This window comes from Uranotaenia lowii, chromosome 3 (genome assembly GCF_029784155.1).
Source record: "Uranotaenia lowii strain MFRU-FL chromosome 3, ASM2978415v1, whole genome shotgun sequence".
NCBI lineage: Eukaryota > Metazoa > Arthropoda > Insecta > Diptera > Culicidae > Uranotaenia > Uranotaenia lowii.
In genome coordinates this window covers 53,600,317-53,613,622 of record NC_073693.1, presented here as the reverse complement: position 1 = coordinate 53,613,622, position 13,306 = coordinate 53,600,317, and the positions used below count along the sequence as shown (strand labels likewise).

The 13,306-nt window shown below is 41.4% G+C and overlaps 1 protein-coding gene across 1 annotated transcript in view; it reads right to left on the bottom strand.

The window, feature by feature from the left end:
• Positions 1-11,348, bottom strand: part of LOC129755677 (homeobox protein unplugged-like) — a 53,852-nt gene extending 42,504 nt beyond the window's left edge. The window contains exon 1 of the mRNA XM_055752294.1: positions 10,274-11,348. Within this exon, the coding sequence (XP_055608269.1) occupies positions 10,274-11,237 (964 nt within the window). The 5' untranslated portion in view covers positions 11,238-11,348. The remainder of the gene's footprint in view (positions 1-10,273) is intronic.
• Positions 11,349-13,306: the final 1,958 nt, after the last annotated feature.

Below are 13,306 nucleotides of genomic sequence, written 5' to 3'. Positions count from 1 at the left end.
AAATGGCGGATTTTTAAGTGAAAAATCGTAATTTTTACTTCAAACAGCCACAAAAATTTCATAAAAATATTTTTAAGCTAAATAAAAACGTTGGGGTCCAGAAAAACATCTATTAAAAATATTTTGCTCTGATTTTTTTACTTCAGATGATTCTGTGCTGAGATACAGTGTCCACCGCAAATCCTGTTTTCTAAAAGGCATCCTCGAAAATGCTCCGTCACCGGCTCATTTTTCAATATTTTTCTACGAAAAAATTACTAAATGTTCTTTTAACAATGCTTTGTATAATGCAAACAATTTGAATACATTTGCTTGAACGATAGCTCTAGAAAAATATCGTGAAAATGGTGTTTTTTTATACCCGTTAGACCCTACCCCCCCTTAAGTAATTCAGGTTTTGTGTTTTCAAATAAGAGTAAGGGAAAAGTGATTTTAAGAATACATCGAATAAAAAGAGTTTCAAGATGGCCAGAAGTTTTAGATCGTCAATATTATAGCCACTGTGCTTTCGTCGCCAAAATGAGGTAAAATGGTTTTAAACTCTGTGAAGCTATTTCGCGGATGAATCTTCCATCGTTGAGTGTGATCGTCAAGGATGCTATAGTGTCTCTTGAATATTTTGAGGCTCGTTCCGCTTAGGTGAAATATTCGGGAGCAGACTGGAGAGAAGAAATCACCATCAACTAACAGAGGCTAGATGTTTACCTTTTTTATTTTGTGAGTTCGTTTCATATTTGTTGGAGTAGGCCGATCTTAGGTGAAACTAATCACAGCAATTGAGATACTCCAATGTAATTAGATCATAAGTTTTTCAATCATTCGCAATTATAACTTCAATCTTCCCAGACGTGTTTCTCTTTAACTCTGCGGTACCCTATACTTTAACCCCATACTTCAAGAGGTTATGGGCCCAGTTAGGAAGATTTGAAGAACCGAAGATGTTTTCTGCAGTTGGAAGTTCTGGCGGCGGTGATGGTCCGAGCGCTTCAATCTCAAGTCTACCCGGAATCCAAAAGCTAACAGGGCGCGACAACTGGTCCAGTTGGAAGTTTGCCGTGTGTACATGCCTGGAATTGGAGGAGCTGTGGGATGTGGTGAAGCCGACCGTAACTGCTACCGGTGCGAGGCCAACGATTGATCCTAGAAAAGATCGCAAGGCGAAGGCGAAGATAATCCTGCTTTTGGATCCGATTAATTATGTGCACGTTCAGGAAGCCGAAACTGCACATGAGGTCTGGTCGAATCTGGAGAGAGCGTTTGAAGACTCCGGCACGGAACGCAAGGTTGGTTTGCTCAGGAACCTGATCAACACGAAGCTTGAGAACTGTGGTTCGATGGCTGAGTACGTTAATCGAATCATGTCAACGTCGCACCAACTGAGAGGCATCGGATTCGACGTCAGCGCCGAATGGGTTGGAGCATTGCTGCTTGCTGGCCTTCCCTCCGAATACCGCCCGATGGTAATGGCGATTTCAAATTCCGGCATCGAGATCAAAGGCAATCTCATCAAAACCAAGCTGCTTCATGAATGCGAGGATCCGGCGGTAGGTTCTGCACTCGTTACCAAGAACTACCGGAAGGTCCAGCACAATTCTCAAACCCATCTGAGAAGTCATCATGAATCGAAGTCTCACAACGAAGAGCAGAAGGGTCCGAGATGCCATGCGTGTTCGAAGGTCGGATACATTGCCAGGAATTACCCGAAGAGGAACCGGAAAGGAGTCAGAAAGGACAACGCATTTTGCACGGTACTGTCGACGGTGGATCAAGCTCGAAATGGTGAGTGGTACTTCGACTCAGGGGCCACATCCCATTTAACCAACGACGAAAATCTGCTCGATAATCGGCGCCGAGGCAGTGGTACCGTGGTTGCTGCCAATCAAGAAGCGATGGCTGTTGTGTCCATCGGAGATGCGAAGCCGAAGCCACGACTCAACCCAGGTGAAATCAACGTTCGAAATGTCCAATTTACTCCGGGTCTCTCGACAAACTTACTGTCCGTTAGCCAAATTGTCGAGAACGGAAACAAATCTTCGAAAATAGCGGGTGCGCTGTTGTCAATTCCGACGGAGAGGTTTTCGCAACCGGAACGAAGGTGAATGGATTATTCAAGTTCGATGGTCAGAAGTCCCATCAATCTTTGGCTTGCTCGTCCGGTGGAACTCAATCGATTTGGCACAGCAGAATGGGTCACCTACACATAAGAAGTCTGAAGCAACTCCGAAACAGCCTGGTATACGGAGTTCAATTTCAAGATGATGATGGTGATGCGTGTAAGATTTGTCCCCTTGGAAAACAACCCCGTTTACCTTTCAGCAAAGACGGTTCACGAGCGAACGAGGTGCTCGAGGTGGTCCATTCAGACATTTGCGGGGCGATGGAGGAATCTTCGATCGGGAAAAATCGGTACTACATCACGTTTGTGGACGATAAATCCAGGAAGATCTTCGTCTGTTTTTTGGCGACGAAGTCCGAGTCCGAGGTGCTACAAACGTTCCAGTCCTTCCACAGTATGGCCGAAAGATAACAGGGTTGCAAGATCAAGACCAGGCTTCCGAAAAGTACAGCTTTGCTATGACAGCTTTTTTCTTGCCAAACAAACTGTCTCGGTTTTCCTTACCACTCGGTTCGCTGCTGTACCGTCGGTAACGAATCGTAATGCTTCGGCAACATCGCACACGTGCGAGAACCCAGGCTGTATCTGAACAATCTGCTCAAAGCATGCGTTGCCGAAAGTGTTGTGCTTTAAGCTGTAGCGAACCCAACCGACAGTTCGGTTTTCATCCCCCATCCCCATCCTCCTGTTTCGAAAATAATTTCATCCTAACTGTCGGCTGCATGGCGTGACAGTTTTTGCAGGACTGTCACGGGTGACTGTAGTGCCCATACCGTACACATGCCCGATCGTATGCGCTGCTGCTCGGATCGAATAGATCGAACGAGCCATATATTCACACCGAGCAGCAGCATACGACCGAGGCGTAACGCGATGTGTGGTGCCGATGCAGGTTAGGCGGAAAGGGGTAGGGAGGGTGTTTGGGGTGATCACCACCCGCAGTAGCTTCAAGCAAAAGGAAAATACGTTCGTTCGAAATCAACTCAGCCCGAGCGAATCTCGGCTACAGTCGGACGGAGTGAGTAGTACTGTCATGCGAAATTCAACGCATTGAAAACTGTCACGAAGATTTTCCCAAAACTGTCACGAAGCTTAAAAAACTTTTATGCCCACGAACAAACTCCCGCATGAGGTAAAACAAGCCATCGCTGTACATCGCCTGACCGCTCCTTTTAAAACTGTCGGGGAAGAAATATTCGGGAAGCTTTCATCGAGGTGCATGTGCGACATTCGCAAGAATACTGTCGTTCGCCAGTACTTTTCGGAAGCCTGATCAAGACCATTCGAACGGATAATGGGAAGGAGTACACAAATCGAGGTTTCCAAAGATTATACCCCGGAGCAAAACGGCTTGGCGGAGCGAGTCAATAGGTCTATCGTCGAACGAGCCCGGTGTTTACTCTTCGAAGCCGGTCTTCCGAAGCGCTTCTGGGCAGAAGCGGTGTCCACATCCGTTTACCTGTTGAATCGGTCACCAACCAAGGGTCACACCAACACGCCTGAGGAAATCTGGTCAGGAAGAAAGCCGGATTTATCGCATCAAAGAATTTTCGGAACTACGGTGATGGTTCACGTTCCGAAACAAAAACGACGCAAATGGGACGCCAAAGCTGAAAAGAGCATCATTGTTGGCTACGAGGAAAACTCCAAGGCGTATAGAGTGTACACGTCAAGATACGCTCTTTGACGAAGGTCCGGAATGTTACGTTTCTGGATGAAGGAAGAGCAAAGTCGCAATCAGCATCGGGTGTCGTCAGGGTTCAACATCCTCAACCGGTGTACATACAGCTGGACTTTGAGGAACCGGTTGTCCAGCATCCTGCACGAAACGTTCCAGTTACCCCTGAGATGATGGTTCCGACTACTTCACGAAACGTTTCGGAATCCGAGGGTCCCAAATCGATGGAAGACCGATGACGAATCAGATGAAGAAGACCGACAACTACATCCTCCACGAGACGTGACTATTCCCACTGCGCTCCCCCCGCAATCTACTTCAAATCCACCCGTGTCACAGGTGTTGAGGCGCAGCGGACGGGAGCGCGCAGTTCCAGGCAAGTTGCTTGACTATTTGATTGGTTTCAAAGGTAGTATACCTGCTCGTGATATTTCAGCTTCATCGCACGAGTCAAGCAAATCTGGTCGTCAAAAGCCAACTGGTGGTAACGCTCAGGCATCCGAGTCCAAGCAGGGACTGGTGGTAACGTGTCGCAATTCCAAGCGAGCCAAGAAATCCAAACGCTCAACAGGTGATCCCCAAACCCCCCGAGAGGCCCTTGGCGGTGATGACGGCGATCGTTGGTCGGCTGCAATGCAGGAGGAGTACGACGCGCTGATGAAAAACGGAACCCGGGAATTGGTAGATCCCCCGAGAAATCGAAAGGTCGTTGGCTGCAAGTGGACGTACAAGACGAAACGGGACGAACGAGGAACCATCATTTGCTACAAAGCCCGTCTAGTAGCCCAAGGGTTCACACAGAAGTATGGATGCGACTACGACGAAGTGTTCGCTCCGGTGGTGTGCCAGACTACCTTCCGCACGTTGTTGGCCGTTGCTGCTAAGCGGAAAATGGTGGTTAAGCAGTACAATATCAAGACCGCATTTCTCCACGGCGATCTTGAGGAGGAGATATACATGAGGCAACCACCCGGTTTCATCGCAGAAGGAGTAGAGCACAAGGTGTGCCGACTAAGGAAGAGCCTCTACGGACGGAAAAGCCTGTTACGTGCTGGTTTACGTTGACGACTTGGTAGTAGCTAGCGAGAAAATTGAGCTTTGCGAAACTTTGATTGCTGCTTTGAAGAAGCAATTCGAACTGAGTGAGCTCGGAGACATCCACTACTATCTCGGAATTGAGGTTCAGCGAGACGAGAAAGGCGATTTCTTCGTGAACCAGCAGCAGTACATCGATCAAATCATTCGAGAGACTGGTATGGCGGATGCCAAGGACTCCAAAATTCCGTTGGATCCGGGTTATATCAAGCAGGAAAGGAAGGAGGCGCCGTTGTCCGATAATCAAGCGTTCCAGAAGGTAATTGGTCAACTTTTCTACCTTTCAGTCAACACCCGACCGGACATATCAGCATCGGTGTCCATTCTGAGTCGCCATACCAGCTGCCCCACGCAAGGAGATTGGAACGAGGTCAAAAGGGTAATCCGCTACCTGAAGGGAACCAGCCACTATCGTCTTCGATTAAGCAGAGCTGGAGATAGGTCTGGGCTGATAGGATATGCTGACTCGGATTGGGCGGAGAACATTGAAGACCGGAAATCGAACAGTAGCCAAGTTTTCAAGTTTTGCGGAGGTACCATAAGCTGCAGGAAGCAAACGTGCGTTTCCTTATCCACAGCGGAGACCGAATTCATCGCGTTATCCGAGGCCTCACAGGAAGCGATCTGGCTGACTCGCTTGTTGGCCGACATGGATGAGAATGGAGACGTTACAATCAACGAGGACAACCAGAGTTGTCTCAATATGCTGGATACCGAAAAGTTCAGCAATCGGACGAAGCACATCGCCACAAAATACCATTTCGTTCGAGACCTCAAGCAAAAGAAGGAGATCGACGTCGTCTATTGCCCGACTGAAGACATGGTAGCCGATCTACTGACGAAACCCCTTTCGGCTACGAGACTCAAGAAGTTGGCGATCGACGCTGGATTAGAATCAACCGATCGAGGAGGAGTGTTGGAGTAGGCCGATCTTAGGTGAAACTAATCACAGCAATTGAGATACTCCAATATAATTAGATCATAAGTTTTTCAATCATTCGCAATTATAACTTCAATTTTCCAAGACGTGTTTCTCTTTAACTCTGCGGTACCCCATACTTTAACCCCATACTTCAAAAATATTGTTTATTTTACTTCTGTTTCCACTCTGAAATCTCTAGATTTTTTCTGGCTCATCAATTTCCAGAATTTCGACACAACTTAACAGAATGAAAGCTTAGAATTATAAGGATAACATTTTTGAAAAAGACCTCGAAGGGTTTTATGTTCTTTTAATATTTTCCGATTATCTTTTTATTTTCAAGAGCGAGTAAAAGTGCTTTATCCTTGATCGATGACCAGAAATGATGGTACATAGAAATCCAGAACAGTTGATGAATCATAATAAATCTAAAGATTATAAAATCTTTTTATTTATAACATTAGCTTCTGCCACTTTTCTAAGGTTTTGTGATTGATTTGTACATAATAAATCATTTCCGATCCCTGATGAATGGTCCTACTGAAAAGTGATATTACTTTACATTACGTGTGGTTTCCTCATCAAAGAGCATTTTTCACTATACTGCCCCTTCGAAACGTATGGTACTGATGTCCACGTTTCTTCCTGCTCCTGTGTTTCAGATGTCTCTGCGTTCTCTGCTCCATGTTAGGCCCAACCAATTTATGTTTTTGATCATTTTAATGTTTTTATATTAAAACGATTAAAAACATGAACCAAGAAAAGAATAATAATAACATTTTTATTGTTCTTTGGGACTCAGACTTGAGTTCTGGCTATGGAAGTCCGATTAGTGATTAGCGATTAGTGAAAGATACAACGGTTCACCGGCAGGAGTTGAACCCGCAATCTCCGCTTCAGTACAAAGGCGGTGAACGTGATGAAATCGACCGACACGAGCGTACAAATCAAGCTCCGCTGATCAACTGCTGCGCCTTCTTTCGAAACACCATGTGATCCCGCATGTGATCTTTCCCACTATTGATTTCTCTTGTTTCTCCCATCCACCTATCGACTCGGAATTTCAGCCGAGCGAGCACATGGTCGATTGCATCGGGTTTGCGACAACTTACGATCAAATGTCATTATACCACAAGCTCCTAGTCCAAATGGATCATTGGGAAAAATTGGTGAATGAACACTTCTCTAAAGAAATTACAAGTGGAGAAAGGGGAAAAATTCATGTGCTATCCTATTCTTGGGTAAGTTCAGTGTTCGGCATCGCTAACTGAAAAATTAGCGCCGCTAATTAAATCGCTAACTCATACAAAGTTATGATTTGTCGGTTTTGTGCAAAGTAGATAGTATGCAATTTTGTTGCAAATAATCTTTTGTGCAATTCATTTTTTATGTTTTGGCATTATTTTACATAATCCTCATTTAAAATCTTTAACCTGTTTTCCCCTTTTTCAAATTTGCAGGAGCATTGTCAAACGTGAACATGTATACAATCTCTATTTGAACTTAAAACGAAGGCTACAATAGTGATTTTATCTTATTTTTATATGAACTGATCTGTAAAATCTCTGAAAAACTGTAATGTGAAAAGTAAATAGCTCAACCACTTGAAAACAAATGCTGATGAAGAGATGTTCAAAATAGTTTTATATTGTTTAACACCTTTTATTGTTATCTTCTTCTGTAAAAGTAGCTAAAAAAAAGTGCTTAAAGAAAGGAAAATGACACTCAATACAACTTTTCTCTCAATTTGACTTGATTAATGAAAAAAAGTTTATTCTATCAATAAAAATTCCAGAGATTTATACAAATATATGGGAGTTAGCGATCTTCAATTAGCGGAACTTTTCAATTCGCTAAATCAATCTAAACTTAGCGGCAAAATTAAACCGCTAACAAAAAGTTAGCAGACTAACTAGCGAATAGCGGATTAGCGCTTTTGTGCCGAACACTGGGTAAGTTCAAGTGTTTGATTTTAAATCATCGTCAAACAAGAACATGACAGGTTTGGAATTTTATGTTTGTTGCAAAAACATATCCAATTCTCGAAACTTTGAAATTTTGTTCAGTTTAACAACTCATTTAGTTTGATGTTAAAGCTTTTTGATCTCCCTTATTTAAAAACAGAATAAAAATTGCCGACCTTGAATATCAAATTTAGAGAGTTTCATCAAGTAAGGTTAAATCATCTTTGAAATGAAAATCGAAACAGTTGTAGATCTCATTTTTTAGCAATTGCCTGCAAAAAAATAAATTTAAATAATTTAAAAAAAATCATTTATTTTCTGAAGGTGTAGCAAAGCACACCGGGTCAGTTAGTTTCACCCATAAATTTCCTTCTAAGGTTGAGCTGAGCATTCGAAAGATAAAAGAATATATAGAAGTATTTCTTCTGCATCAATCACTTGAACTCTGAACCTTTACCAGAAATCACAGAAGCGTAGGAGAAATTATCGATATTACAGAAGTCAAAAGTATCCGCTGAACTAATCCTCACATTCATCTTTGTTGTAATGCAGATTATGTTTCGGTCCTAAAGCATACAATTACTTTTTCATTTTTTTTAACATTAACACGAAAATACTGTTTTCCTGTTTATATGATATAATATATGATAAAACGAAAATTGTTTATTTGAGAGTTCATAATTCTTTTCAAATTTTCTAATTAAAACACCTCGTAGATAGTTTTAGGAGTATCCTTAGAAATGTCCAGGAGCATAGGAGGTGTAGGTCAACCAAAGACCGCACCATTTTCCAAAAATGGCTCCTGATCCAAACCTCTCCCTTACTAAAACAACTCTTCCTGAGATACTTGAATATAGATTCGCAGACGTATAGACGGTTTTTATAGCTGGTGATACTGACTTATCATTGTTTCAGAGTTTTTCAAAGCAAGCTTTTGAAGAAAACTGGAATAACAGATTCATGGTTGATCCTAAAGAGTATCTTACTAACAATTCTTACTTTATCCCTCTTTGACTACTGGGACGAGGCCGGCGCCGTTATTGATCTTTTTTAAGGGAGAAAATGAGATTTGTGCATTGAGAATGAGTTGCTAATCCCAAGCTGCATTCTTTTGGCTCTTGTACAAAATTGATGGCGTCGATCAATCACGGAGTAGCAACTATTGGCGAGGTAGAACTCGTTCTATCTCGTTGTCATCTATAGAACGACCCGTTTTTCAGAGGTCGTTCGCCTGCTTAGGATGGCTTAGTGAACTGCTTCACCAAGGAGAAACCCTTTACCCGCACGGACAACACTGCAACATTATTTAATTCAATCTACATCAAGATCACTGCGAAATCCTTCGACTGACTAGCAACGCTTACACTCTTTGAACATCAATAACGGCGCCGACCACGTCCTAGAATTCGAATAATAGATTTGAAAAGAGAGAAAGGGATTGAAGAATAATGTTGTACTTTTGGACCAAGGGTACCTCTGCATCCTAGTAAATAAATTGGTTGGTGGAATGGGGGAAAGGATTCGATCGAGATACACTTTTGACTAGTGTTATGATGTTAAAAAAAAAACTAAAATGTTATATCAAAACCTTTTTTTTTCCTTTTGAAACTCAAAAGATGTAAAATATTTGTAAGATCATTCTATCATCTAAAGTGTTAAAATAGTAACCAAAATTCTTAAAGAATGAGATACAAGTTATTGCAAAGTCATAAATATGGATGCAATTGAAACATTTTTTTCTATGGTTTACGCTTCACATTGTAATTTTTCAAAAATCTGGTACCAAAACTATTTTTAATCACATTTAACTATTTTGATTATAATGATAACAGATCAAATGACGTAGAAGTTGCCAGCTAATGTTTTATAAAAATGTTTTCCGATTATGTTGGGTCGTTTTTGTGGTTGCAACTTATGAATTATTAACTTCTAAAAATGAATTGAAAATAAAAGAAATTGCAGATTCTTCCGGGAAATCGCCCGCATTGGAGCTAACAGGTTCCTGGTCTAGGACATCCAACAACAAGACTGCGCATTCTTAACATATCACTTAAATTTTAATTTCATATCGAAAATGGAAATAACAACCTATAATTTTCACACGAGATGAAAATTTTTCCACGTTCTCTCAATCCAACGCCTGCTTAACTTCGTTTTTTTTTTTTAATTTTGGCAATTACAGTTTTCAAACTCAGACACAAAATTTCATGTTGTCTTCAATTTTGTAAAGGTAAAATAAACATTTATTTGCTATATTTGGCTAAAGAATTCAATTATCCTAGAGATCTCTCATTCTCCCCCAAAGTCCAAAGAAAATGTTTATATCTTTTCAAGCTGCTGCATGCGTTTCGAATAAAATACAGGTATCTGTTTGGCTTAAAGAATCCAATAAATGAAGGATAACTCAAAGTTATCCTGTAAATCTTTTTCTGAAAACTCAAATTTTGACAACCTAGCAGATTTTAACAATTCATGGGAATTCAAAAAAGGATTCCTACCCCCTTTACCACATCCATTCGGCGACATCGACAAACTGATATCGTCACTGTAGGACCCATCGTCGTAGCTCTCCATTCCAGGATCTGCACTGCCGACACCGACAGCAGCCGGATGATGCAACCGAAAATTCCGCAAATCACTATCATCGTCCTCCTCATCGGCATTACCACCATCATGATCATCAATGTTTAAAAGAGATGAATGCCTCGAATCCGTATCCTGAATGGCATCCGGGATCGTGGTTCGACTGTTGTTTGCCGCTAAGTCACTGTGAAAGTTCCGCAGGTAGATTCTACTGCCATTGGAACCTGGATTTGAATGCACCACACTATCACTAGGAGCACTCCCGTTAGGAGTATCCGCCATTTCGGAAGGATTTCCCGGGTAAAAGGGAGGCCTTCTGCTTGCGTTTGAAAAATATTGAACGGCTATGTCCTGAAGCCCGGGTGGATTGGACGATCCTACCGGGAAAGGAAAGTTAGGGTACACTTTGGTTGGGTCATTCGGTGGTTTATTATCACTTCTCGGATCACTACTACTGGTCCTGTCGTGGACCTGTTGAGCTTGATTTTGATCACTTGAGGGCACACTTTGGGGATGTTGTTGCGAGTGGTCAACAAGTTTCGGGGCACGTTTATCACTGGGGTTTATTCCGGCGGAGAACAGCTGTGAGAGCTTTTCGTTAGCCGTTTGGGACAGATAACCCACCCAGGGATTGTAGATTGGAAAATTGGTAAAGGACAGCATGGCCGCATTGTAACTATTTATCAGATATTGTTGATGGCTGGCGGCGGAAGAATCCGGCGGCATCCGAACTCTATCCGGAACGATCGGGGACATGCTACGTTGGCGCTTTTCCGTCGCGATAAGACTCTCGATCGAAAATGACGAACTCGGTATCCGGGCAAGTCGCGCCAAATTTCGATCCTCCGGCTGAAGCAACTCCGTCGTTGCCTTATCCATGACGATAAGTAAACCTCGTGATCGTTATTCCTTTTCTCGACAAGTGATATCAAACGCACGACACTCATACAAAAGGGACACCACGCTACGCCACAAGAACGTGACTTCATCGACCGGGAGAAACTTTTCAACTAAATCCGGCCACCAACCACTCTTGTGCCAACAACAGCCAGCCAGAAGAAAAGCCAAACGAACGAGGGAAGGAAGTGGTAAAACGCGGCAGCAGGCGGCGGTGGTGACAAAGCTAAGCTGATAGACGTACTGTCTGTGTCAGCAGCACAAAATAACGTCTCTCGTATGTGTTAGTTGTATTAAGTATGATAATGTCGCTCTCTGACTCCTCCTTCTTTTGTTCGCATCGCTCATTACGGGAAAACTGTTTGTTTTTCCTTCCACTTTTCCTGGAGCGTTTCGTTAATCGACTTGACTTGACTGCTTCATAAATGAGGTTAGCTTTGTCTGTTTTTTTTTCTCTTGTGCTTGGTGTTTACTTATTATGAGCAAGATATCATTTTTATTTCTTATGTTGTTTAACCTCAGGCCAAGGGGTGGTGGCACACAGCGTGCTTCTTAATTGAAGATAATAAGTTTTCGTGTTTATTAAGCTGACTGGATAAGTTTATTAATTTGTCAACGGTGTGTGGGTGGAGACAATTAGTGGTATGAATAAGGTTTAGCAATTGCTTCGGTAGCTTTTACTTTGCTCGAAATCAAGCAAAGCAAAAGCCCAAAGCATTTGCTTAGTTTGGTATGAATAAACATTTGCTTAGCAGATGTGTACTAAAGTCTTAGAACATAGCTTTTGCTTCGAAAAAAAGAGCTATCCAACTAGCAGAATCTGAAATTTTCTAAAGTAAAATGAAAGAAGACGATCAAAAAATTGAAAAGTACGACTAAAATAGCCATGAAATCGACGGTGCGGGTGGTGGGTGTAAGAACGAACGGAAAAATTTAAGTCAATACATGCTCGTATGTTGATGTTTAAAGAAAATTGAATATTGACAAACAAAAAATGGCCTAGCTTTTTAACATTTATCATAAGCTCTCCCACACGTTTTCGGATTGGGATAATCCAATATATAAAAAAAGGCAATAGGCGCGCATCTTAAGTTAGATGTTTTTTTTTTAATCTTTGAATTATAAAAAAATCATATAAATTTGGGAGATCGGAATTATGTTTTAAATTATTACAACTTTCTTCCAACTTCAAGCCAATTGGGACTTCTTCCACTGTAGCCGGATTTTTTTAATTTGAAATATTTACTTATTGATTTGTGTTGTTTCATCTTAGACGAATCATTTCATACAACGACAGGAATATGAAAAAAGTTGGGTTATCACTTCGACTGTTCTTTATCTATGTTGAAAATGCCTTTTTAAATTGTATTGAAGTGTAATATTGCTCATTTTATAAATTCAAGACGTTGTTGAAGAATTTGTTTATTGGAAAAGTCTGCTACCAAGCATGCTTAGAAAATAAAGTAATTGCTAGGAGATTTCTCGAGCGATTGCTTCAGATTTGGGCTTTATTCATACCAAACTAGCTTGTACTAAAAGTAAAAGCTCCTGACTGAGAAAACAGCTGTCAGAAAAAACTTTATTCATATCAACCGAAGCAATTGCTTTCTGCGACTGCTCGAATGCTCGATTTAGTTTAGCAAAAGCAATTGCTAGGGTTTTTTCATACCACCTAATGTTTGTAGCTTCTAATGTTTATCCCACCCGCAATGTCATTATGTCACAATATTTAGAAGATTATTTCCGAAGAGAACGACGTTAAGTTTTAGAACTGCCAACTTCTGGACGGTTTTCCGAAAAAGTGTATACATATTTAACATATTTCTAAATTTTTAAAATTCTTTTGAATAATAAAAACTATTGATAGGAAAAATAAAAATTAGAGTGGTTGATTCTATGAAATTTTCCAAATTTTGAAAGAGTCCCATTCCAAAGAAATAGTTTACTTCTATACCGGAGTTCATTTTTTTTAAATGACGTTTTCCTGAGCATATTCACAGAATTGTGTGTCTCCGATATATTAAAGAACGTGGCACGTGAAAATTTTTTAA